Source organism: Leptopilina heterotoma, unplaced genomic scaffold (assembly GCF_015476425.1).
Source record: "Leptopilina heterotoma isolate Lh14 unplaced genomic scaffold, ASM1547642v1 Lhet_13, whole genome shotgun sequence".
NCBI classification, from domain to species: Eukaryota; Metazoa; Arthropoda; class Insecta; order Hymenoptera; family Figitidae; genus Leptopilina; species Leptopilina heterotoma.
The window spans coordinates 2,119,099-2,143,862 of record NW_025110848.1 but is presented as its reverse complement, the minus strand read 5'-3'; the positions used below and the strand labels follow the sequence as shown (position 1 = coordinate 2,143,862).

General features: G+C 23.5%; 1 protein-coding gene across 1 annotated transcript; it reads right to left on the bottom strand.

Moving 5' to 3' along the window:
* Positions 1-1,273: 1,273 nt before the first annotated feature.
* Positions 1,274-14,855, bottom strand: LOC122512911 (pro-resilin-like). Its single transcript, XM_043629056.1, has 4 exons — positions 14,720-14,855; positions 10,214-10,555; positions 3,828-4,152; positions 1,274-1,697 (listed from the first exon to the last, which is right to left on the bottom strand). The coding sequence occupies exons 1-4, from the start codon at positions 14,732-14,734 to the stop codon at positions 1,594-1,596; spliced, it is 786 nt and encodes a 261-aa protein (XP_043484991.1). The 5' UTR covers positions 14,735-14,855; the 3' UTR covers positions 1,274-1,593.
* Positions 14,856-24,764: the final 9,909 nt, after the last annotated feature.

The following is a 24,764-nucleotide window of genomic DNA, read 5'->3' as shown; positions in this document are numbered from 1 at the left end:
TTAAATCAGTGGAATTGAACTGAAAATTTTCTAATTTACATAACAATAAATTAAATTTTGCTTTTCGCATGTAACATTTCCTAGTGATTTATATTATTTATAGAAATTAAAAATACACATTTTATAAAATTCAATTATTTTTTGGATTTTTAAATAAAATTATTTGCAAAATAAATTATAAATAATAATTTTTCGATATTTTTTCAAGAATTAAATTATTTTAAAAATAAAAAAAAATTCTAAAAAATTGTTTTAAAAATAATTTTAATAAATTGTCTAAAAAATAATACTTAAAAATTGTTCTAAAATTAATATTAAAGAATTCTTTAGAAAATAGTAGGTAATACTAAAAAAAATAATTATTTATAAGTATAATCTCGGTAATAATAACAATACTAAAAAATAACACTAAAAAACAACACTAAAAAATAATATTAAAAAACCCACTACAAAAATAATGGTAAAAAATACAAAATAATTTTAAACAAAATGAAAAATTTCTAATTATTGTAATTATCACTTTTGAAAATTATGCGATGACTCATATTTCTCTCTCAATAAGTGATCAGAGAAAATCGTCAGTACATAACGATTATTATATGTGTGTAAACAAATATCGTGGGTCTTGTGAGAAAATTTACATTATAACACGCGATTTTATTTCTTGTGCAACGAATTGTTGCAGGAGGATTAACAAGTTCTTGTAATATGGACCGAACAGTAAAAGTGTAATTTTATGATTGCTTTCTTAACATTTTGCGGTCATTCTTCGCATGATGTCAGAGTAATAACATCTCTTGTAACGCTCATTATTCACATGACAATATTTTCAAAGTCATCATTTTATATGGTTCAGTTTATTACTTATTATTAGGTATTATATTAAGCAATGTTCTGCTCTTTCTTATATCCATTTAAAACAAAGTACAATTTATTGCAAAATTTGACTAATCGAACAAATTTAATTCGATTTTTAAATTATTTTAATTACATCTTCCTTTTATATTTACTTACCTAATTCATTTTTATTTATTTTTTTAATTTTCAATTGATTTTATAAATTTATTTCATTTTTCTTTCAACTGTATTTTTGTTTTTTTAAACCACTTTTTGAAAATAAATCTTGACACCGAGTGGGGAATCGAACCATCGGCGTTTTTTCACAAATAGAGGACTTTAACGTGTTGGCCAATGTTACAATTGAGAAAACACAATTTCAGAACTAATGCATTTATTTTTTTATGGACTAAAATACATACAGATTACATAAATACACTTAGAATAAACGATAAAAGTAAATTTTACGTTCACGTTATATGTGACACGTAACACAAGCGTATATTTCGTATAATTACATTTTCTAGCCTAAACAATTAAATTAAAGTGTGAAGGTAAATGTATGTATCAGGGGAAAATTTTTTTTTCAACAAGCGAATGAAAATTGGAGACAAATAGAAAAAGAATAAATTCGTCTATAGTAAAATTAAGATAATAATAGATTTAAAATTTGAATCTATAAAAATTGTTTTCAAAAACATCATGTTGATAATTGAAAAACAAAAATAAATAAATAAATTATCGCCTCATTGTTTATTATTTTCCATATCCATTGTCGGGAGGTAAGTATTGGTTGCTCGGCCCACCTCCAAAGATTCCGCCCCCAAATCCACCTGCAGGTCCTCCAAATCCACCCCTCCCTGTCAACAACATGAAATCTCATTTGTATGTATGATATGTGTTGCACGACGTCGGAGCCTTCAAGATCACAGCCAAGAGGTGTGACTTTATATATACTTTTCTCGGGGAAAAAAGTAATCATTGTTTGTATATGCAAGCACGCAGCCGTGTCCTCAACTTACCAGACGTATTCGTTCATTTGCAATGTTAACATTCTTTAAATAACTTCCAAATACGATAAAATTCAAATTTAACTCAAAAAAAAAGAAATATCAAAAAAGAAAATTTTGAAAGCCTTTTCGAAATTATTTCGATTTTTTTTTCTATACTATGTTACAGTTTATTATACTATGCTATACTATGCTTCACTATAAATATTTATACTAAATAGAAAGGAAAGAAAATTTGTGACGTAAAAAATCCAGTCGTGAAGAATCGAACCCCGACCATCGTTATTACGAACACAGTAGTGAAGCCACTGAGCCATCTCACTCGGTATATGCATTAATTTTATTACTGTTATTTCAAACATTTATCTCCTTTACTTTTCTAAATTGTAAATAAATTATTACATTTTTTCAGCAATAAGCTATTACGTTTTATTTGCAATTTAAAAAATTACCGAAATATTCAAATAATTCATTTAACAAAAAAGAGTGAAACATTTTTTTAAAACTTGAATAAACAACAGGAGTTAAAAAATCTAAAAATAAAAATAAAAAATATTCATTAGAGAAATAAAGGCAATATTAAAAACAGCTATGACAACAAATATTGGGAAAAATAAATATAACGAACAAATAATTAAAAAAGAAAAACAATAAAACACGTAAATAACGAAATAAGAAAATAAATAACAGAATAAAAAAATAAATAAAAAAAATAAACAAAAAAATAAATATAATAAAGAAATAAATATAGTAAAAAATAAATATGGTAAAAAATAAATAAATTTAATAAAAAAAATAAATATAATAAAGAAATAAATAAATATAATAAAGAAATAAATAAATATACTAAAAAAATGAATAAAATAGATAAAATCAATAAAAAAAAACAAAATATTAACAGGAGTTAAATGAAGAAATCAATTAAGTTAAACGCCAAAGATAATAGGGCCTCAAGTAAATAAATTATCTTTCACAAGTTCTTTAGCATTTCAAATACCTATTATTGATGCAATCAAGTTCACTGTGAGAATCAGTAGTTGTTAATATAAAAAAAAATTCAATTATATGATGTGTACTATAATTAAAATTAAATGTATGTATACTACAATTAAAATAAGTTGCCAACAATATTCGATAATAATTATACAATTTAAATGTTTTGTTTTTTTTCTGCATCAGAAAGTGAAAGTCTTCAGCTTTTTATCTATTTTAAAGATGTTATTTTTTTCCAGAAATTATATTTTAATTAAATTTCAAGGTGGCATCTGTTTTACATATTAAATTTTTTTTTCTTGTATTTAATATTCATTTGTTTGTTTTAAAGTAATTTTGTCAATTAAAAATTAAAATCTTCAAGTTATTATTTTATATTTAGAAAATAGAAGAAGAATTAATTATTTTTACAATTTAGAAAATTACGAAAGAGAAAAATGTGGGACGATTATTTTTATCTCAGGAGAAAAATATTTTTATGTTAGATAAATACTTTAATTAATATTTCATAAAGGCTATTTTTAGAAATTAATTTTATTTACATTTTCAATATTTGCCTTTTTTTCTATTTTTTAAATTATTTGTATTTCTGTAACTATTATTATTATTAAATAAATAATAATTGAAGCTATCACTCGGCATTATTATTAAATTTATTCAATAGGAAAATAAAATTATAAATAATATTACATTTTTTTGCCCTGTAGGGCAAAAAAATGTAATATTATTTATAATTTTATTTTTTATTATTTAAATTATTCTCTGTAGCATAAATTTGTTTTTGTATTTTTTTTTGTTTTCAAAAGTCCGAGAGGAAAAAAAGCAAAATAGAAAATAACGACCGAACGTTGAACAGTGAAATCGATTTGTGGAGAACAAGAGTTCGGTTAATCCTTTCGAGTATGGGAGTCGGGGGGTAATATGAGATTGTCTGATTTAGGGAATGGATGTTTTTGAGATAAATCGACTAAATGACTCGATACTAACCACCCTGGTATCCACCACCAAATCCTCCTTGATACCCGGGACCACCAATTGGGAAAGACCCTCCCGTTGTTCCACCAACACCAACACCGCCACTACCACCAGCACCAACACCACCTCTCGGGAACTGGGCTTGACCCTCATATTGAACATCTGCGTTGTAACCATTCACATCGGAAGCTGTATATTTTACGATTTGAGTTCTCGAATCGGGCAGCAAAACTCGGTATTCGCCTCGAACGACATTTCCATCGCTGCTCTCTTGTTGGCCATAGTCGTTGCCACTCGGTGGATCACGTACCTCATATTGAAAACTGTACGGCTGTGGCTGAAAAATGAAAGCACACATATACAAAAGTTAACAATTTTGGTATTGATTTTTTTTTTTTTTTGGGATAGAAAAAATAAAAAGAATTCTATTAATAGATTTCTCCCCTTTTTTTTAATAGAATAAAAAGCTGCCTGCTACGAGAAAGAATTAAAATTATACAGAAATTTAAAAAAAAAAATTTAATTTTAATTATTGTTGCTAATTATTTGAAGTATTGTAATTATTTTAAATTATTTGAATATATTTAAATATATTTGAATTTATTTTTGTTCCATTTTACCTCCTGATGTTAATTTCAGTCTTTTCTGCAAATAATTCTAGGTGAATTCTTTTTATTATAAGAATTTTCCTTTTTTGAATTTGAATTTCGCGCCTAAAGTTTCCATGAAATTCCGCCTAGACGGCGTGAAAACTCTCTCGCAAATGAGATGGAAATCGAAGGGTATATAAGTATCAGTGACCCTTAGGAATTGCATTACATTGCATTACATTCAGTTGTTCTCATATTTGGTAAATAATTACATTAATAATAGAATAACAATATAACTAAATAATTAAATTTATTTAATTTTCGTAGCAAATACATTGAATAAAGAGCAAAATTAATATATCACAAAATGGTAAATAGTTTAATATTTTTTAACCTTCTGTAATTCAATAATTAATGTGAATTTATTTTTTCAAAAACCTGCATGCATAATATAATAAATAAATAAAGCAATAAATAAATAAACAAAAACAATCAAAATGATAAATAGGTTTGAATAACTGTAAAAAGAACAGTAAATGAATAAATAAACATAAAATAATAATTAAATAAAAATTAAGATTGAAATAAAAATAATTAAATAAAGAATAATGAAATAATAAATAAAAACAAAAAAATAATAAATAATAATATATATAAACAAATGAATAAATATTAAAATTAAAAATATTAAAATATTTGATTAAAATATGGAAATTACTTTAATTGAATAAATAATTAAATATGAAGCATGAATTTTATTTAAATAAATTTAACCTAATAATAATAATATATCTGAAAAGAAGTGAAATATTGAAAATTCAATTTTATACAAGAATTTATAATTAAATACTTTACGCTTATTGCATAAAAAATAAATAAATAATAAAATAAATAAATAGAAAATAAATAAGTAGAATATAAATAAATAAATAATAAAGTAAATAAATAGAAAATAAATAAGTAGAAAATAAATAAATAGAAAATAGATAAGTAATAAAATAAATAAATAGAAAATAAATAAATAATGAAATAAATAAAAAGTAAGTAATAAGTAAAAATAGATAAAAAAAAAATAAAAAAATAATACAATTCTTGAAATCCATGAATTATTTACTTGTCATCATCAATAGTATCCGTTCTTTTTTAAATTCATCTTCCGAAAGCTCATGTTTGTCTGACAGCGCATTGACTTTTACTACTCGAAAACTTTCAATAATATGGAAAATTTTCTTCATTGTATAGGAATTTTATTTTTTATTTTATTCACAATGTATATAGTTATATATATATAGATTCACATATTTTATATAGAAGCATGTGACCACTATAGGTTTACACGACATTGAAAGTGCAGAGTGGCATTTCATGTTTTATGGTTAGTAAAATGGTGTTAATTACCATGTGGCATGTTGTGGTGTACCATAAGGTACATACCATCTATTTTATAGCCAAAGTGGATAATCATTGATGCTTCTGACATTTTCATCTTGACATGCGGTCTCTGTCAAAAGGTTGACGAAGTAATTAATACAAAAATTTCCATTATTTCGAGTCAGAAGAATGTCCATCATAAAAAAATACCATAAAAATCTATTTCTAATTTTTCATTCGTTCTATTTCTAATTTTTTTTTTTCTTTTTTCTTTGCAGATCGTGAATAACTGCTGTTTGGATGAATTCGCCAGGACAAGCGCGCCAAAGGTTGGTAAAAATAAATAATTAAGTTAATATTCAATTTATAATAATTTTTAAGTATTTGAATATTTGAGTATTATTACAATTAAAAAAAATATTAGATAAATATTTTAATATATAATTATATATATACGTGTTATAAATATATTGAAATATTTAAACATTTAATAAATTTTGAGATAAAAATAAATAAATATGAAATAACGAATATTAACATATATGGATAAAGTATATGGAAACATTTTAATGACATAAATAATTAAATATGAAGCATGAATTTTATTTAAATTAATTTAATAATAACATAAATTTGAAAATAAGTAAAATATTGAAAATTTAATTTTATGGAAGAATTCATTATTAAAATATTTTTCGTTGATTGCATATGTCGGTTTATAATTATAGAAATTTGAGATTCAAAAATGCACCATGGAATTGAATGTTGAAATTTTAATTGATCTAATAATGAAAGTGTATTTAGGAAAATTTGAAAAAAAAACAAAAAAAAAGAATATTTTTCCGTTTGAGTAATAATCATCATCGGTATAGCTAGTGAGAGCGCGCGAGCGGGATAACAGTGTAGGCGTTATGAAAAATTTAATTTCGCGTGCTAAATGTGCAGGCACGAAATGGCTTCTATGTTACGACGATGTTAACTCGTGATGGGTGCATCCGGTGCACGGTATTGCGCCGTCTTTTCTGTATGACGGGTTCACCGTTATTATTAATTTACGAATGACGGTGCGAGATGCCCAATTTCTGGTGTAATACGGTTTAAACTAATTAATTGGCACGGAAGTTATACCCGTTGAAAGTGGAAATGTACCATATGCGGATGCTGTACGCGACGAAAATGCGTCCTTCCTACATATCCCTCACTCTCTCTCTCTCTCTCTCTCTCTCCTAAATGTTGAATTTCTTATTCAGATTTTAATGACAATTCTCCGCTCTGTCAAGTAATTAAAATTTTTTATTTTTTTAAATTTTTCTTTGACAGAATTGTTTTGTAGACAAAAGAATTGGGACGATTCGGTGAAATTCTATTAAATAACGATTCTAGGCTTCGCACTCATCTACTAAAACCTACTATTTAAAAAAAACAGGAATAAAATAAATATTCTAAATTTATTTTAAATCAAAATAATCAAAATAAATAAATTCTAATACTAATAAATATAAATAATATATTTACTACTTTTTTTACGATATGCTACTATTTGGGTACTTCTTTTTATATTTCAGCCTCTAAAAGTTACTATTTCTGTTTTTTTTTTAGAATTTCCACTACTTTAAATTCGCTAATACTAGAAATCAAAAAACTATTCTCAAAAATTATAGTCAAATTCTTTAAAACGATTCAATTATTTTCAAAAAATATGCCAAATTAATTTATTTTCAATATCTAGCATTTTCATAAAATTTCGCAAAGAATTCAATTATTTAAAAAAAATTTTATGAAACTCATCCAAAATTCAATAATTATTTTCATAAATAATAAAAATTTCCAGAGGAATTTAATTAATTTAGTATTCTCAATTAATTAAATTCCATTTTCAAAAAAATTTCAAAAAATCAATTATTTAACAAAATTGTTATACAATTCTTCACAATAATTCAATTACTTTCAATAATAATAACATTTTTCATAGATATTCAATTTCTAAAAAAAAAAAATTTTATAAAATTCTAAGCAAAAATTCAATTATTTTCATAAATAATAAAATTCCTCTCAGAAATTCAATTATTTTTGAAAATTTTAATACAATTCTTTGTAATTATTGAATTATTCTCATAAATTCAATTATTTTGAGGCATTATAATAAAATTCTTTGCAAAATTCAATTATTTTCATAAATAACAATATTCGTCACAAAAATTCAATTCTTTTTAAAAGTAATTTATTTCTTTTTGAAAATACAATTATTTTAAAAAATTCTTATAAAATCTTTTGCAAGAATTCAATTATATTTATAAATATAATAGAATTCTTTTTGGAAATTCAATTATTTTTTTAAAAAAATTTAATAAAATGACATACAGACATTCAATTGTTCTCAAACATTTTAATAGAATTCTTTGTAAAATTTAAAATTATTTTTAAAAACTTTTCGCAATTCAATGGTTTTCGCAATATTTGCTATTTTCATAAAATTTCTAAACAGAATTCAATTATTTAAAAATTTTTTTGTAAAAATCTTCGTAAGAATACAATAAATTCTTTTCATGAATAATAAAATTCGTTGCAGAAATTCAATTTATTAGCAAGATAAGTAAGAAGTAAATATTTTTTAATGAAAATTAGGAAAAAGTCGAGAAAATTAAATTGGTATAATAATATTTATCAAAATTAATAATTTGATAAAATAAACATAAATGTAAGTAATAATTATGAAAAATAAAAATTTTTAGAAATGATAATTTCGTGATGTAAAGATTGTAAAAAATTCTTTAAATTATTATTTTGATTAAAAGAAATTATAATTAATTCTTATTAGAGAAAATAAATTTCACAAAAAAAATTGGGGTTTGTTTCTGCGGCTCACAATTTACAATCACGACCCATCGAAATAGAAAATCTGTGTAAACAAACAAAAATTTTTAAAAATCAAAAAAAGTAAAATAACGACATAAGAAAAGAAAAAAATATTTTTTTTTAAACATAAAAAAAAAAATGAAGTTCGATTGAGTTAAGATTTAAAAATTTCCACACGTGACTCCAGTTGACTTTCATTCACACATTCATTATTATGAAGTGGAAAGGCTGCTTGCGCGCTTTGCGTGAACATGGAATTTAAAACTTTGATTTCAAAGTATTTTTTCCCCTCTTTTTCTTTTTTTTCCAAACTCAAAGGGAATGCTCTTTGAGGTTAGGGTTCAACCACCGCAAAGCGCATTCTCGAGTTTCGCTCGTGCAGTTGCAGCCAAATCGAGGCTCGTGAGGAATTCTGTGCTTTGACTATACACCGAGTCATGTAAATGAAAAGCCATACAAGAGTTGCATTCGAAAATTCTCTTTAGCGTTAATTTCTTTCTAATATATATATATATATATATATATATATATATATATATATATATATATATATATATATATGCGGACGTGTGTCGGGCAAAATTGCGCACTAGGGGAAAAATGTTATAGGCTTTCAATTTAAGTGGGTCGGCCCCATTTGTTTAAATAAAACACGCATATGGAGAACGATTAGAAAAAAGTATGATTTCTCTTTAAGATTTTTTAAACTCAGCTCTTTTAAAAAAAATAAAATTCTTAGGATTTTTTAAAATAGGTAAAAATTTAAACTACGCTTTTCTAAACAGATTTTTTTTTTAAACTAAGCTATCTTAAAAAATAATTTTTTTTCAAATGAAGCTTTTTACAAAACAAGATTTTTCTCTAAAATAAGAGTTTTTTAAATAAGATTTTTTAAATAAGATTTTTTAAATAAGATTTTTTAAATAAGATTTTTTAAATAAGATTTTTTTAAATAAGATTTTTTTTTGGGAGGACGATTTAAAAGTGAGAGATGGTGTCATCTGGATACGAGTGTTTCTTAATCTACACTAAATGTGCAATTAGTCGAAACCCACCCCACGGGTACCGTCACACTGTAATCACAGAAGAACGATGAATTAATTCTTTCGTTGAAACTCCAAAGTGTGAAACTCACTCAACTCTGCTTGACGTTATTTCTTTTCTCCCTTTGAATTCAAAGGGGAAAAAAGTAATTAAAAGAATTCGAGGTGTCGAGAATCTGGTTGTTATTATTATTATTATTAATATTTTTAAATCCCAAGTTCTCTATTTAATCGACAGTGAACAAAAAACTGAGAATTTTAATTGAAAAGAAACTTTTTGGAGTTTAGAAAAATTTAGTTCTTTTTAAACATATAGTAATAGAGAAAAGTCAATTAAATGGTATTTGAACCAATAAATTCAGAATTTGAAGCAAATATCATTTAATATTTAATAAATATTATTATATAATGTAATAATAATTATTTGATTAAATTAAATATTTAATTGATAAAATAGTCAATTAATTGGTTATTTGAATCAAATAAATTTTTTTTTCAGTGTAGATTTAAAAAATAAATTTTTGATTAAATAACTTACTCTGCCGTTGTCGCCGTTATCATATCCTTGATTATATCTACCATCACCGGGATAACCTTGGTAGGCACCATTTCCTTGATAACCACCATTGTAACCAGGCGTTCCATAATAACCACCAAGTCTTCCATTATAACCATTTCCAAGTTGTCCATTGTAACCATTATTTATTCCAAAACCAGGAACACCATATGCTGACGAGGGTCTTCCTCCAAATACTCCATTATTAAAGCCACCAAATCCAATATTTGGTCGATTATATTGATAACCTCCAGTTCCACCGTCTGGAAGAAGTCCCCCCGACACTCTTTCACTGATAAAAAGCGCCAAAACCAGGCACGCGAACTGGAAATTTTTTTGAATTATTTATTTTCTTTTTGTTTTTGATTTTCGAAATTGGAGAACTAAAAAAATTAGGTGCGCGTGTATAACAAAATTAATTTTAAAACTTGGTCGCCATATTGGCTCCGACATTTTGGACTTTTTAAATCTTATATTAAGGGGACCCGCACCTGAATTTGACTGTATCAACACAAAACATAATTTAAAACACTGTAACATTTGATATAATTAAAAATTCATAAAACCCATGCCCTTAAATGTAAAAGAGAGTGTAAGAAACACAATGAAACAAGAACCATAAAAAAATATTGAAATTTGTGGAAGAAGAAGCAATTTTTAGTAAATTAAAATTTTTACTAATTTTAATTTACTAAAAATTGCTTCTTCTTTTTAGAAGAATTTTTAGTTAAAAATTCTGAGATATTTTTTTTTTTTAATTATTATTTTAGTTAAGAAATTGTTGAAAACTTTCAACTTATAAGAAAATATTGTTATTATTAATTATTACGATTATTATTTGTTTATTACATTTATTATACTTCTTTAGTATATTATTGTTGTTTATTTACATTTATTTATCTATTTATTGCATAATAAATAATTATTCTAATTTATTATTTTTGTTAAGAAATTATTAAATAAAACTCCTGAACAATTTTTTTCTTTATTTATTATTATTCTACAAAGAATTTATTAATTCTTGCGACATTCTCTTATTTATTATTTTAGACAAGAAGAAATTGTTAATTAAAAAGTTTGAAACATTTTTTTTATTTAATATTTTTGTTAAGAAATTGTTAGTTAAAAAGTTTGAAACATTTTTTTTATTTAATATTTTTGTTAAGAAATTGTTAGTTAAAAATTATGAGATATTTTTTTATATATTATTTTAGATAAGGAATTATTAAAAAGTTTAAACTTAAAAAAATATTGTTATTAAGTTATTATTAATTATTACGTTTCTTATTATTTGTTTATTACATTTATTATACTCCCTTAGTACATTATTGTTATTTGTGTTCATTTATTTATCTATTTGTTGCATAATAAATAATTATTTTAATTTATTATTTTAGTTAAGAAATTATTAAATAAAAATCCTGGGACAATTTTTCTTTATTACTTTACAAACAATTTATTAATTCAAAGTTTAAGATATTCTTCTAATTATTATTTTAGATATCTACACTGAAAAAAAATTATTTGATTCAATTAAATATTTAATTGATAATTCAAATAACCGATTAATTGACTATTATCAATTAAATATTTAATTGAATCAAATAATTTTTTTTTCAGTGTATAAAATTTTAATTTAAAAATTTGAAACATTTTTTTATTCATTATTTTAGTTAAGAAATTTTTCGTTAACAATTCTGAGTCATTTTATTTATTTTAATTAAGAAATTTTTAGTTAAAAATTCTGAAATATTTTTTTCTTTTTTATTATTTTAGATAAGAAATTGTTGGAAAATTTGAACTTAAAAAAATATTGTTATTATTAACTATTACGTTTATTAAAATAAATGGAATAAAAAATACGGAAAAATAAGTAAGTAGAAAAATAAATAAATTAATAAAAGAATACAGAAAATCGAAATAAAACGACAGAAACTAAGTAAAAACTAAGTAAGTAAATTAAAAATAAAAAGTGTAAAAAAATAATGGAGTAAAAAATTCTGAAAAATAAGTAAATTAAATAACAATTAAATAGATTTAAATAACTTAATACAAAAAATACAAAAAATGAAAATAAAACGACAGAAACTTGAATTTATAGAATTTTAAAATAATCAGAAAGTGAAAAAAAAGAAATAAAATGCCACCAGCTTTTTGGGAGATTGAAAGCGTCTTTGGTAAATTCAACAAGTTAAAGTTGGGATAATATTTTGTGACACTCGAGGATGAATGCATAAATCGTAAATGGACGATGTTCTGATGCTTTTGCTAAGCCAACTTGGAAACCCCTTTTAATCAATTTGTGTGCCAAATACATCACTTCCAACCGATTGGCTGACCAAAGCTACCTTCCATCTACTGTATGACATTCAGAGCCCTAACCCCTTCTTTTTTTAAATTCACGCTGTGATATTAATTCCTGTTTATATCCACGATAAGAATTTCACATAAATTTCTACCCTTTTCAATATTTTTTTTAACTCGAGAAATTTTGAATTTTTTTATGCATAATGTTATATAAGAATCTTCATAATGAAAATTCTCTTTAATAATTACGTGAAAAAAGTGAATCTTTGTCACTTTTATTAATTTACAATTGAATATATCTCTCAGTTGACGTTTTCTTTATTAATAATTCAATCATTTTTCTTTAATTGACATTTTTTGTTTTACTTAATTTCTTACTTAGTTCGAGTTCATAAATGAACTATACTTTTTTATGAATTCCATTTTCATTAGTTTCTTTCTTTAAAAAAATTCGATATCAGGGGATTTTTTTTTCTTAATTTAATTCATGAAAGGTGGATTTTTAAAAATTTTATAGAACTTTAAATTTTAATTGGATGTAATCTTTTTCATTCGTTGACTTATAGAAAAATTTTATACTATTCTATCTTTTATTTTATTCCGTTTTTCTTATATTACTCTCTAAATTTTTTTGATAATAATTATCGAGAATGAAATTATAAGATTTTATGTGTCTGAGGATAAGTTTTTGTTCCTTATTTTTTATAAGGAGTTAATATTTCTTATTAACTCTAAATTAAAAAATTGTTAGTTAATAATAATAATTTCTGACATATTTTTATTCATTTATTATTTTAGTTGAGAAATTGTTAGTTAAAAATTCTGACACATTTTTATTCATTTATTATTTTAGTCGAGAAATTGTTAGTTAAAAATTCTTAGACATTTTTTTTATTCCAGTTAAGAAATTGTTAAATTAAAAATTCTGAGACAATTTTTTTCTTTATTGCTCTAGTCAAAAAAAATTGTTAGACTAACAGTTGAAGATATTCTTTTTTATATATTATTTTAGTTAAGAAATTTTTAAATAAAGATTCTGTAACAATTTTTTCTTTATTATTCTACCAAGTCAAGAATTTTTTCATTAAAAATTCTGAGACATTTTTTTATTTATTATTTTAGTTAAGAAATTGTTAAATGAAGATTCTGTAACAATTTTTTCTTTATTATTCTATCGAGTCAAAAATTTTTTTCATTAAAAATTCTGAGACATTTTTTTATTTATTATTTCAGATAAGAAATTGTTAAATAAAAATACGGAGACAATTTTTTTTTCTTTTTTACACTAGTCAAAAAATTAAGTTAAAAATTTTAAAACATTTTTTTATTTATTATTTCAGTGAAGAAATTGTTAAATAAAAATGCACGGACAATTTTTTTCTTTATTACATAGGGTCAAAAAATTAGTTCAAAATTTCGAGACTTTTTTTTATTTATTACTTCAGTGAAGAAATTGTTAATTAAAAATTCTAAGATATTTTTTTATTTATTAGTTTAGTTAAGAAATAGTTCATTAAAAATTTTTAGACATTTTTTTATTTTAGTTAAATTGAAATTTAAAAATTTGGTGATAATTTTTTTTGTGATTCTAGTCAAGAAAATTTATTTAAATAAATAAAAGTAGGTGTTAGATATTTTTGCTTTTATTATTTATTGTATTTTAATTTTTTTAATACTTCTGTAAGCTCATTTATAAATTTAAATAACTATTTCACTATTATTTGTATTATTTATTTATTATTAATTTCTGCGATTATTTATGTTATTTCTTTATTTATTTACGACTCTAGATGTAAGTCCACATTATTTATTCATTATTAATATTATTATTTAATTATTAATATTATTATTTAATTATTAATATTATTATTCAATTACTAATATTATTATTTAATTTTTTGATATCATTATTTTATTAAAATGACAGTTATTGCTTATGTTTTTTTTAATTTTGCTTTTACCAATTTTTTTAATCGAGGGTAAATTTTTCCACTCCAAAATAATAAAATACTTTATTCGGGCTTCACTCAATTAAATTTCCCGAAACACATTTTATGCTTTTCACTGTGAACACTGCGAAAGTGGAAGAAATAATTTCAAACCCCTCAATAAATAATAAAATTAATCACACCATTTGACGAGTATGTAAAAAAAAGGGTTGTTTCACGATTTACTACCCACCTTTAGATGTTCCATTATTTTTTGTGTTGTGTGTTTATTACTGAAGAGTCCAACTGAACTGAGAAGATGATCTTCGATGACGCTTATATATCCTAACGATTCTTTGTTACAGTTTAACCACCACCTTTTTTCTATTCGTGTGTTTGCGAACATGTATATTATGATTTGTTGTTTGATGTCTGTAGAAGGCTTCGAGTAAATTGGGAGGGGTAAATCTTCCCTTCACTCTTAAACGATACTACCTCATCGGATGAGACAAGAGTCTATTATTTTATGATTGGCAAGCCTTTTGATTTTAATTAGACATGCGTTCTAGAATTTTTGTCTGCAATGCGTTCACTGATATATTTTTAAATATATCAAATTCTTTCATTCTTCTCCTATCCGAATTGTTTCCTAAATTCTTTTACTTTTGTTTTTCCGAATATGGGAATAAATTTTGAAATCCTTTTTTAGAGAATTGGAGCACAATTACTAATTACTATTGGAGTTTATACAATCGGACTTGATTCTATAATTGGTAACGAATGTTTAAAAATTAAATGACGTCTGGAATTATTTTTCAGTTTACTTAATAATTTATTCTGTAAGAGAATTATTTAGTAAATAATTTCTTTGATAAAATAAGTATTTAGTAAATAATTTCTTTCGTAAAATAATTATTTATTAAATAATTTCTTTTATAAAATAATTATTTATTAAATAATTTCTTTCGTAAAATAATTATTTATTAGCAGAGAGCAAGAAAATAATTAATGAATTCAAGAAACTTAATACAGACTTCGTACTCATCCACTAAAAGTAGTAAATACAATTAAGTATTTACAATTTTTTTTTAACGATTTTCTACTATTTGGATACTTTTTTTATATTTGTGACTCTAAAAGCTCCTTTTTTCTATATTTGATAATTTCCACTACTTTAAATTCGCTAATAATTGAAATAAAAAAATTATTCTTCAAAAGTTTAATACAACTCTTAGAAACAATTTAAGAAATTTTAATAAAATTCTTTTAAACCATTCAATTTTTTTCGAAAAAGTTTTCTAAATTCAATTATTTTCAATATCTATTGCTTTAATAAAAAATTTCAAAGAAGAATTCAATAATTTAAAAAAAAAATGTTATAAAATTCTTTGCAAACCTTCAATTATTTCTATATATACATAAAATATTCACTAAAATTCAATTATCTAAAACACAATTTTCATAAAATTTTTTGAAAAAAATTGATTATTTAAAAAGCGTTTTAATAAAATTCTTCTCAAGAAATTAATTACTTACAAAAAAATTGTATACCTAAATTTTTTGCAAGAATTCAATTATTTTTATAAATAATAAAATTCGTATAAGTAATTCAATTTAAAAAAAAATTTTTTATTAAACTTCGTTGCAAACATTCAATTTTAATACATTTTTAAATGAATTCCTCAAAAGATGTAATTATTTTTAAAAATTTTATTAAAATTCTTCGAAAGAATTCAATTATTTAAAAAAAAATTTGATGTAATTTGTTTACAAGAATTTAATAATTATTTTCAATCCCACATTTTTAATTAAATTTCTTGAAAGATATTAATTATTTTCAAAACTTTTAATAAAATTCTTAACAATTCAATTATTGTCAAAATTTTTTTAATAAAATTATTTGTAGAAATTTAATTAATTTCAAAAATTTTCCGAAATTTAGTTATTTTCTACATTTACTATTTCAATAAAATTTCCGAAAAGAAATGAATTATTTAAAAAAAAAATGTTAATAAAGTCGTCGCGAGAATTGAATAATTTTCGTTAGTTATAAAATTCTTTAGAAAAAAATCTATTATTTTCAATACAATTTGAAATAAAATTTCTTAATAGAATTTAATTATTTCTGAAAAGTTTAACAAAATTTACTGATAGAATTCACTTATTTTTAAAAATTAAGATATACCTACTCTTTAAAAGAACTAAATTATTTTCAGTACAATTTTAATTAAATTTTTCGTATACGTACTTAATTTTTCTCTACGAAACAATTGTATTTTTTGTTTAAAAATTTTATTTTATTTTAATTTTTTTAATTACTTTTAGCTATTATTTTCATAAATAATAATAATTTTCACAGAAATTAAAATACCTATTTAATTAATTTATTTTCAATTATTTTTAATTCAATTTTAAATTACTTCTTAGAAAACTGTAATTATTATTTTTTGTTTTTTGCAAAAATTGCAATTATTATTCTTAAAAATTTTATTAAAATTCTTCGAAAGAATTGAATTATTTAAAAAATATTTGATAAAGTTTTCTTCGTAAGAATTCAATTTTAAGAAATATTCAATTATTCAATAAAAATTAAATTTTTAAAAAATTATTTCTATATTTAAATACTTGAATTCTCGTATAGAAGTTTCTAATAAGAATTGATTTAAAATTTGACATAATTGAATGTTAGAAGCGCTATAGTGTGACATTTTAGAAATAATTAAATTTCAAAAGATTTAAAAAATTGAAATCTTTGAAAATTTTAATTGTAAAATTAATAATATTAAATTTTTTTTAAATAAAATGATTAAAGTTTTAAATAATTTTATTTTAAAAATTTCAACAAAAAATGATTGTATTTTGGAAGTAATCGGTTATTTGAATCAAATAAATATTTTTCTCAGTGTAAATATTTATTTTGAAAAAAATTATTTTATTTTTGAAAGTAATTTAATTTAGAAATTATGAAAAAATTGATTGAAATTTAATTCTTCGGTAGCTACTTTTTTTTACTACTTTTTCAGTCTCTTAAAGTTACTTTTTTAAAATTAATTATCGAGTACGAAGACTGTTTAATATTAAAATCGATACAATTCAAATGTCGCTTAATTTATTTTGAATATTTTTAAATTACGAAAAATAAAATTCGAAGCATTTAATTCCAATAAATTACTTCTTTGGATGTAATTAAAAAAAAATTGTAAATTTAACAGAGAAATATAAATTTTCAAAGATAAATGTGTTTATGTGAGAGAGTGGAAGAAACTAGTAAAAGGAAAAAAAGAAGATGATAATTCGAGAAAATATCTATTTGTGGATAATACGATTTCATTAACGAGATGATCATAGGAATAACCCTCTAGGGATCGACTGTTATGAGCTGGGGTGAGCTTCATTTCATATTTATGTTCCATTTATAACATTTCGATATAGGATATCTCTGATTATGCACTTGCACGCACACCTCTTTACATTTACGATCAGTGCAAGTTTATGTGCAGTAACGTGCCACATTACAGGACCAATAGCATTTAGTTCTCTCACGAAGGTGTTTAATACTGAAAATACTTGCCATTGGTCACATTATCTCGTACACTTATCTAACCATTACCAAATGAATACAAAAAATTGTCCTTTTCTCAAATTCGAATCATTCCAATAATTTTTTTACAAAAATTGATAAATTTTCGATTTTTAAGAAAAGAAATGAAAGAAATAAAAATAAAAGAAGTGAAAATGTAAAATAATATTTTACATTTTTACTTCTTTTATTTTTATTTCTTTTACTTTATTAATTTTTTTATTTAATGAAATAAAATAAATTTACTAATTTATTAATTTATTTAATTTAATTTATTAATTTTACTTAAAATGATTCGAATTTAAGAAAAGGACAATTTTTTTCAGTTGTATTCATATTTTTTATAAACAAATGAAATGAAGAAAATAAATAAAATTAATAAATTACGGTAAATTATAATTTTGGGAATGTTTTTTTAAAAATGATTGAATCATTTTTGAAAAATTACTTTCTTAGTTTACTATTAAAAATATATTCGCAAATATTTCTTTTTAATTTAATTGTAAAACATGTGGAGAATAAAAAGAGAATTAACTTAGGACTTTAGGAGTCAATTTGCTTTCAAGTTGATTTTCCGATTCGAATTATTATTTTACTTCACTCTTTTAGTTATTCTAATAATCTTATAATAAATATATTTTTAATCATCACTTCTCTTTTTAATTTAATTAAACTCCATATTTCAGAAAAAATTCTCAACCTAAAATTAGTTAACTCTTTGAATACATTAAGAAAATGTCTCTTTATTAAAATACATCTGAAATGAAAGAATTTTCTGAAAAATTTATAAAATTTTCAAGAAATTTCCCCATTCGGATCTTCTACCTCCCGAGGTAGTATTTAAAAATTTATTATCAAGTATATATTTTTTTTTAATCAATAAAAACATTTTCTTATTCTGGAATAATTTTTTTTTTCTCGAGAAAAATTATTATTTTATCGAAAATTATAAATTCGTCGAGAATAATATTCATTTATGGTATAATGAAACAAGTGAAACTCTCACCTGTCTAAATTATAATTAACCTTTTCAGAATGATCCAATTTCTTTATCTTATCCGATTTGTACACCAGATTTCATTAGACAACTTAAATAGTGAGTAAATTTTGAAATATCTATTTCTATGAAAAATACAAGAAATATTTTTTCTGGTAAAATAATTCACGAATACTTTTTTTCTTCTTCTTCTTCTTCTTCCTCAACTCACAACTAATTTGTTTTCACAATAAATGATCTCTTTAATTTAATTTGAAAATAAAAATTCTGTTAATAAGATGTTCGCGGAAAGTAATTTATTAACGCCTGCTTTTTCTTTTTGCATTGTACAGACACACATATATTTGATAAAACAATGAGTGGAATGAAATAATTCTTGGTTTGTAATTCGAGAGATAATTAATAGAGAGAGAGAAACGATGTAATTGTTCTAAAATGAGGCGCTTGTTATAGTGCAAAAATGTTATTTCAAGTGTTAAGAGATGAAAATAACATATATATATATATAGCGTTCCGCATTACTCAATGAATCGTGTATATGTATATATATAAAAATATATATGTATATAAGGAATTTAACTTGTTGGAATGAAATGGCACGAAGTAGCGACTAATTACGTCTCGCGACTATATACAATTTCCACTTGCTCCTTACCTGGCGTTTAGTCTGGATTTTAATGTGGAGCTCAAAGTATGATTGAGGATAAACGCTATTATGAAATGCATGCGCGTTGCGGGAGGTTCGCATCTTATCCATCAAATCGTGAGTTTAGCAACTCAATTGCGTCCCTTTTGATCAATAAATATTTTCTATTTATAATTTTTGTAATAGTGTATAAAAGTTTCCTTTTTTTTTTTTTTTTGAAAAACAAAAATTTTTTTGGTTTAAAAAATCCAAAATGTCAGCAAAAAAAGTTTTCGAATCTGGCCATTTTTAATTAAGTTTTCATCAAAGATTATAAACTTTATGCTAATTTAAAATTAAGTAGTAAAATGCCATTTACGTCAAACGAACAAGATTTTTGCATTTTAGAGTTCCGAATTTAATATCCAGTAGTGAAACTCCGTTTTAGTCAGACGAGAATATTTTTAATTTAATTGATTTAATTAGAAAAAGGTCATTACAATGACGACAATATTTTTTTTATAAATGTCTATTTTCAGTAGTAAAAATCGTTTTAGTCAGACAAAACTATTTTTTAATCCAGTGTTAATTTTAGTAGTCAAATAGTTTTTAATTAGATGACAATATTTTAGAGCTAAATTTAGTTTCAGTAGTAAATGTCCTTTTTAATCAGACTACAATATTTTTTTAAAAAATCGTGTTACTTTTAGTAGTAAAAGAACATTTTACTTAGACGACAGTATTTTTTGATCTAAATATAAATTCAGTAGTAAAAACCATTTTAGTCAGACTACAATAATTTCATCTACATTTAGATTCGGTAGTAAAAAAATTCATCTTACTTTCAGTAGTAAAAGAACGTTTTACTCAGACAATATTTTTTTAATCTAAATATAAATTTAGTAGTAAAAACCATTTTAGTCAGACTACGATATTTCATTGGAATTTAGATTCGGTATAGTAAAAAAAAATCCCTCTTACTTTCAGTAGTAAAGTATTGTATTACTTAGAAGAAAATACTTTTTCGTCTAAATATAATTTCAGTCGAAAATTCCATTTCAGTTAGACTACAATATTTTTTGTGCAACACCTGTAAGGAAAGTAATACTTTGCATGCCTGTAAAGTATGCGCAAAACAGTACTTTGCTGCACTAGTGCGGCAAAGAGCTTACTTTGCTGCACTAGTGCGGCAAAGTGGTTATTTTGCTGCACTAGTGCGGCAAAGTGCTTACTTTGCTGCACTAGTGCGGCAAAGTTCTTAAACTTTTGGGTTTTTTTTTGTGATATACATAGGTATTTGTTTTCTATTTGTAAAATACCTGCTTTTTACAGTAATATACGCGTAAAAAACCACGAATATTAAGTGCGGTAACATACGTTCCAAACCCTGCTAAATAGTACGTATGTTGGCGTCAACTAGCGTTTCCAAACAGCTTTTTTTATCAAAACCAAAAGGTGTTGCACAAAGTACTGTGTGCAACACGTACGAAAGAAGATTTTCCAACTTCGTGCAAATTGCTGCCCTCGCTTCGCTCGGGACAGCAAACTTTGCACTCGTCGGAAAACAGCTTCTTTCTGTACTTGTTGCACAATATACTAATCTAAATGTAGATTCGGTAGTAAAAAAATCGTGTTATTTTTAGTAGTAAAAGGACGTTTTACTCAGACTCTAGTTTTTCATCTAAATATATAATTTCAGTAGTAAAACCCATTTTAGTCAGACTATAATATTTTTTCTAAATCTAGATTCTGTAGTAAAAAAATCGTGTTACTTTTAGTAGTAAACGACAGTTTTTCTTAGACGAGAATATTTTTGGATCCAAATATAATTTCTGTAGTAAAAACGATTTTAGTAAGACTACAATATTTCATTTAAATTTAAATTCGGTATAGTGAAAAAATTCCTTTTACTTTTAGTAGTAAAGAACGTTTGACTTAGATGAAAATATTTTTTAATCTAAATATAATTTCAGTAGTAAAAACCATTTTAGTCAGACTACAATATTTCATTTAAATTTAAATTCGGTAGTAAAAAAAAATCGTGTTATTTTTAGTAGTAAAAGAACGTTTTAGTCAGACACTAGTTTTTGATCTAAATATAATTTCACTAGTAAAAACCATTTTAGTCAAACTACAATATTTTTTCTAAATCTAGATTCTGTAGTAAAAAAAATTGTGTTGCTTTTAGTAGTAAAAGACAGTTTTACTTAGACGAGAAAATTTTTGGATCCAAATATAATTTGAAACGATTTTAGTCAGCCTACAATATTTTATTTAAATTTAAATTCGGTATAGTAAAAAAATCCCTGTTACTTTTAGTAGTAAAAGAACGTTTTACTCAGACAATATTGTTTGCTGTAAATATAATTTCAGTAGTAAAAACTATTTTAGTCAGACTATAATATTTCATTTAAATATAGATTCGGTAGTAAAAAAATTTTGTGTTACTTTTAGTAGTAAAAGAACGTTTTACTCAGACAATATTGTTTGCTGTAAATATAATTTCAGTAGCAAAAACTATTTTAGTCAGACTATAATATTTCATTTTAGATTCGGTAGTAAAAAATTCGTGTGACTTTTAGTAGTAAAAGAACGTTTTACTCAGACAATATTTTTGATCTAAATCTAATTTAAGTAGTAAAAACCATTTTAGTCAGACTACAATATTTCATTTAAATTTAGATGTATTTTTTCTAAATCTAGATTCTGTAGTAAAAAAATCGTGTTACTTTTAGTAGTAAAAGACAGTTTTACCTAGACGTAAATATTTATGGATCCAAATATAATTTCAGTAGTAAAAACGATTTTATTCAGACTACAATATTTTATTTAGATTTAAATTCGGTATAGTAAAAAAATCCCTGTTACTTTTAGTAGTAAAAGAACGTTTTACTCATTTAATATTTTTTGATCTAAATATAATTTCAGTAGTAAAAACCATTTTAGTCAGACTACAATATTTTTTAATTCAGTGTTAATTATAGAAATAAAAGACTTTTCTAATTATATGATAATTTTTTTAAATCCAAATTTAGTTTCAGTAGTAAATACCTGTTTTAGTCAGACAAAACTATTCTGTGATTCTTTACAATACAGAAAAAGAGCAGTTTTCGTTACAAAAATGAATTAAAAGAAAATTTATGCCTAAAAAAAGCGATATTACCATATTTTTTTATTTTTGGGGACACTGAATCCAAATTTAAAAATTCAAAATTAATTTTCTTTTTACATGGCATCAACAAAATAAAATATTTTTTGCAACTAATTCAGTAATAGTAAATTTTCATTTATTTTCCTTTCTACTAATTACTGAGGCAAGTGCAGCGAGTTAATTTTTACAAATTGCTGACGAAAAAATTCAGTCACTTTTCCAAAAAAAAAAAAAAAAAATAGTTATTTCTAGCCAATTTACATTTAGAGCGGTGCAGTAACAGGATATTTAAAATTTTAATAAACTTTGACAGTTAATTCATAGTTGTTTGGTATTCATGTAATTTATGATCAAACGTGTTCGACATTGTTAGCAGATCCTTACAATTTTATTGCCACAAAAGTTCCATTTAACCTTTCACGTTACTCTATCGATAAAAATGACTTCCCCCATCATAAATTAAACGTCATAATTTTGGGTTAATGACACATAATTTGCACCCATCTGTAAACTGTACACGATATTTTATCCCAAACTTTCAAATTTTAAAGAAAACTTAAAATTATTCGAGAACATTTTTTGAAAAATTAAGAGCGCTGGATAAATAAGGAAAGAAAAGGAAAGATATAAAGAGGAAGGAAGAAAAAATGTAAATAAAGGCATTTAGTTAATTAAAATATGTTAAAATAAGTTAAAATAATGTAAATTTAATTAACATTCAAGTTATCGATATTTTAGAACTTAAATGCGATAACAATGACATTTAATTAGTGGTGTCAATCAGAGGCAATGTGAAATCAATGATGTTATTGTTGGGAATATTGAGTAATCAAAGGGATAGGAATCGCGGTTATGTCAAGTCAATAATCATTACATTCGGAAGATAAACTTGGGTCATAACTTGAAACTGGAGTAAAGCATCTACACAGTAGTTAAACCAGGGCTTGATCAGACACTCCAAATGGAAGTGATGGTTTCGAGACAGAAATTGCGATCAGAGACACGTGAATGCCTAACTCCTCCCATCTTGATCACATTGATTCAGTTTGTCGAATTTAGCCCCGTTACAAGGCAACCGTTGCACTATTTACATGCTTCACACCAGAACATGAGACATACATTCAGTTCCAGCAATTAAACACGTCAGGAAAATTTGGTCAGTACAATTTCCTCCCCTCCCCCCTGGAAAAGAAAAAAAAGAGAGGAAGGGATCCATTTTCCGGAAGAGGGAATGAATTTTTTTTTTTTGTTTGTAAAAATAGAGAGAAGGTTACAATTTGTCAAAAAAAAGTTCGACTGTTATTTGTTATTTTTTTCTGTTAATAATTGGTAGTGTAATTAGTTTTTTTTTCGTTGTGTTAGACAAAAAAAAAATACTTTTTCGAATTGCCTTTTTTTTAATTTTCATCCTGTCGTCGTTAGACAAGTAATAGTGTAAAAAGTGTTCTTTGTTATTGATCACTTTGCCAATTAAGGTACAACGACCAATTATTCTTAACTAGCCAGATTCGTTATTGGATAAAAAAAGAAAATTGAAAAAAATTTAACATCGTTAAAATTATGCCTTTTTTTAAATACACTGAGCAATGAAATTTTGTTCATTAAAATACTACATAGGATTCTTATAGTAGTTCTTCTTAATTTGAATCGATTTATTATTCCAAATATGTTAAGGGAAACGCATTTGGAAGCCGATTTTCAAGCATTTTTAAGAAATTTTTTTGAACAGAAGAAAATTATTCTTTATTGAAATTTTGTTATTATTTTAATTAATATTTCAGCAACATTTTACAATTTTTTAAATCTAAAATTTAGAAAGATCATAATTATTTTGCAAGATGCTGCGCCGTTGATTTTTGTATTTGGCCTGAAGACTGAAAGTCACAATTTTTACCTAAAAAATAAAAATTTTTTGCATTATTTATTCAAGTATTTTTATTTAAAA

Excerpts from the sequence above, each read along its gene's own strand:
- LOC122512911 (XM_043629056.1), bottom strand. Across the intron at positions 4,153-10,213 it reads ATAACGGCGACAACGGCAGA|CCACAGCCGTACAGTTTTCA; the intron begins GTAAGTTATTTA and ends TTCATTTTTCAG. Across the intron at positions 1,698-3,827 it reads TGGTGGTGGATACCAGGGTG|GGAGGGGTGGATTTGGAGGA; the intron begins GTTAGTATCGAG and ends TGTTGTTGACAG.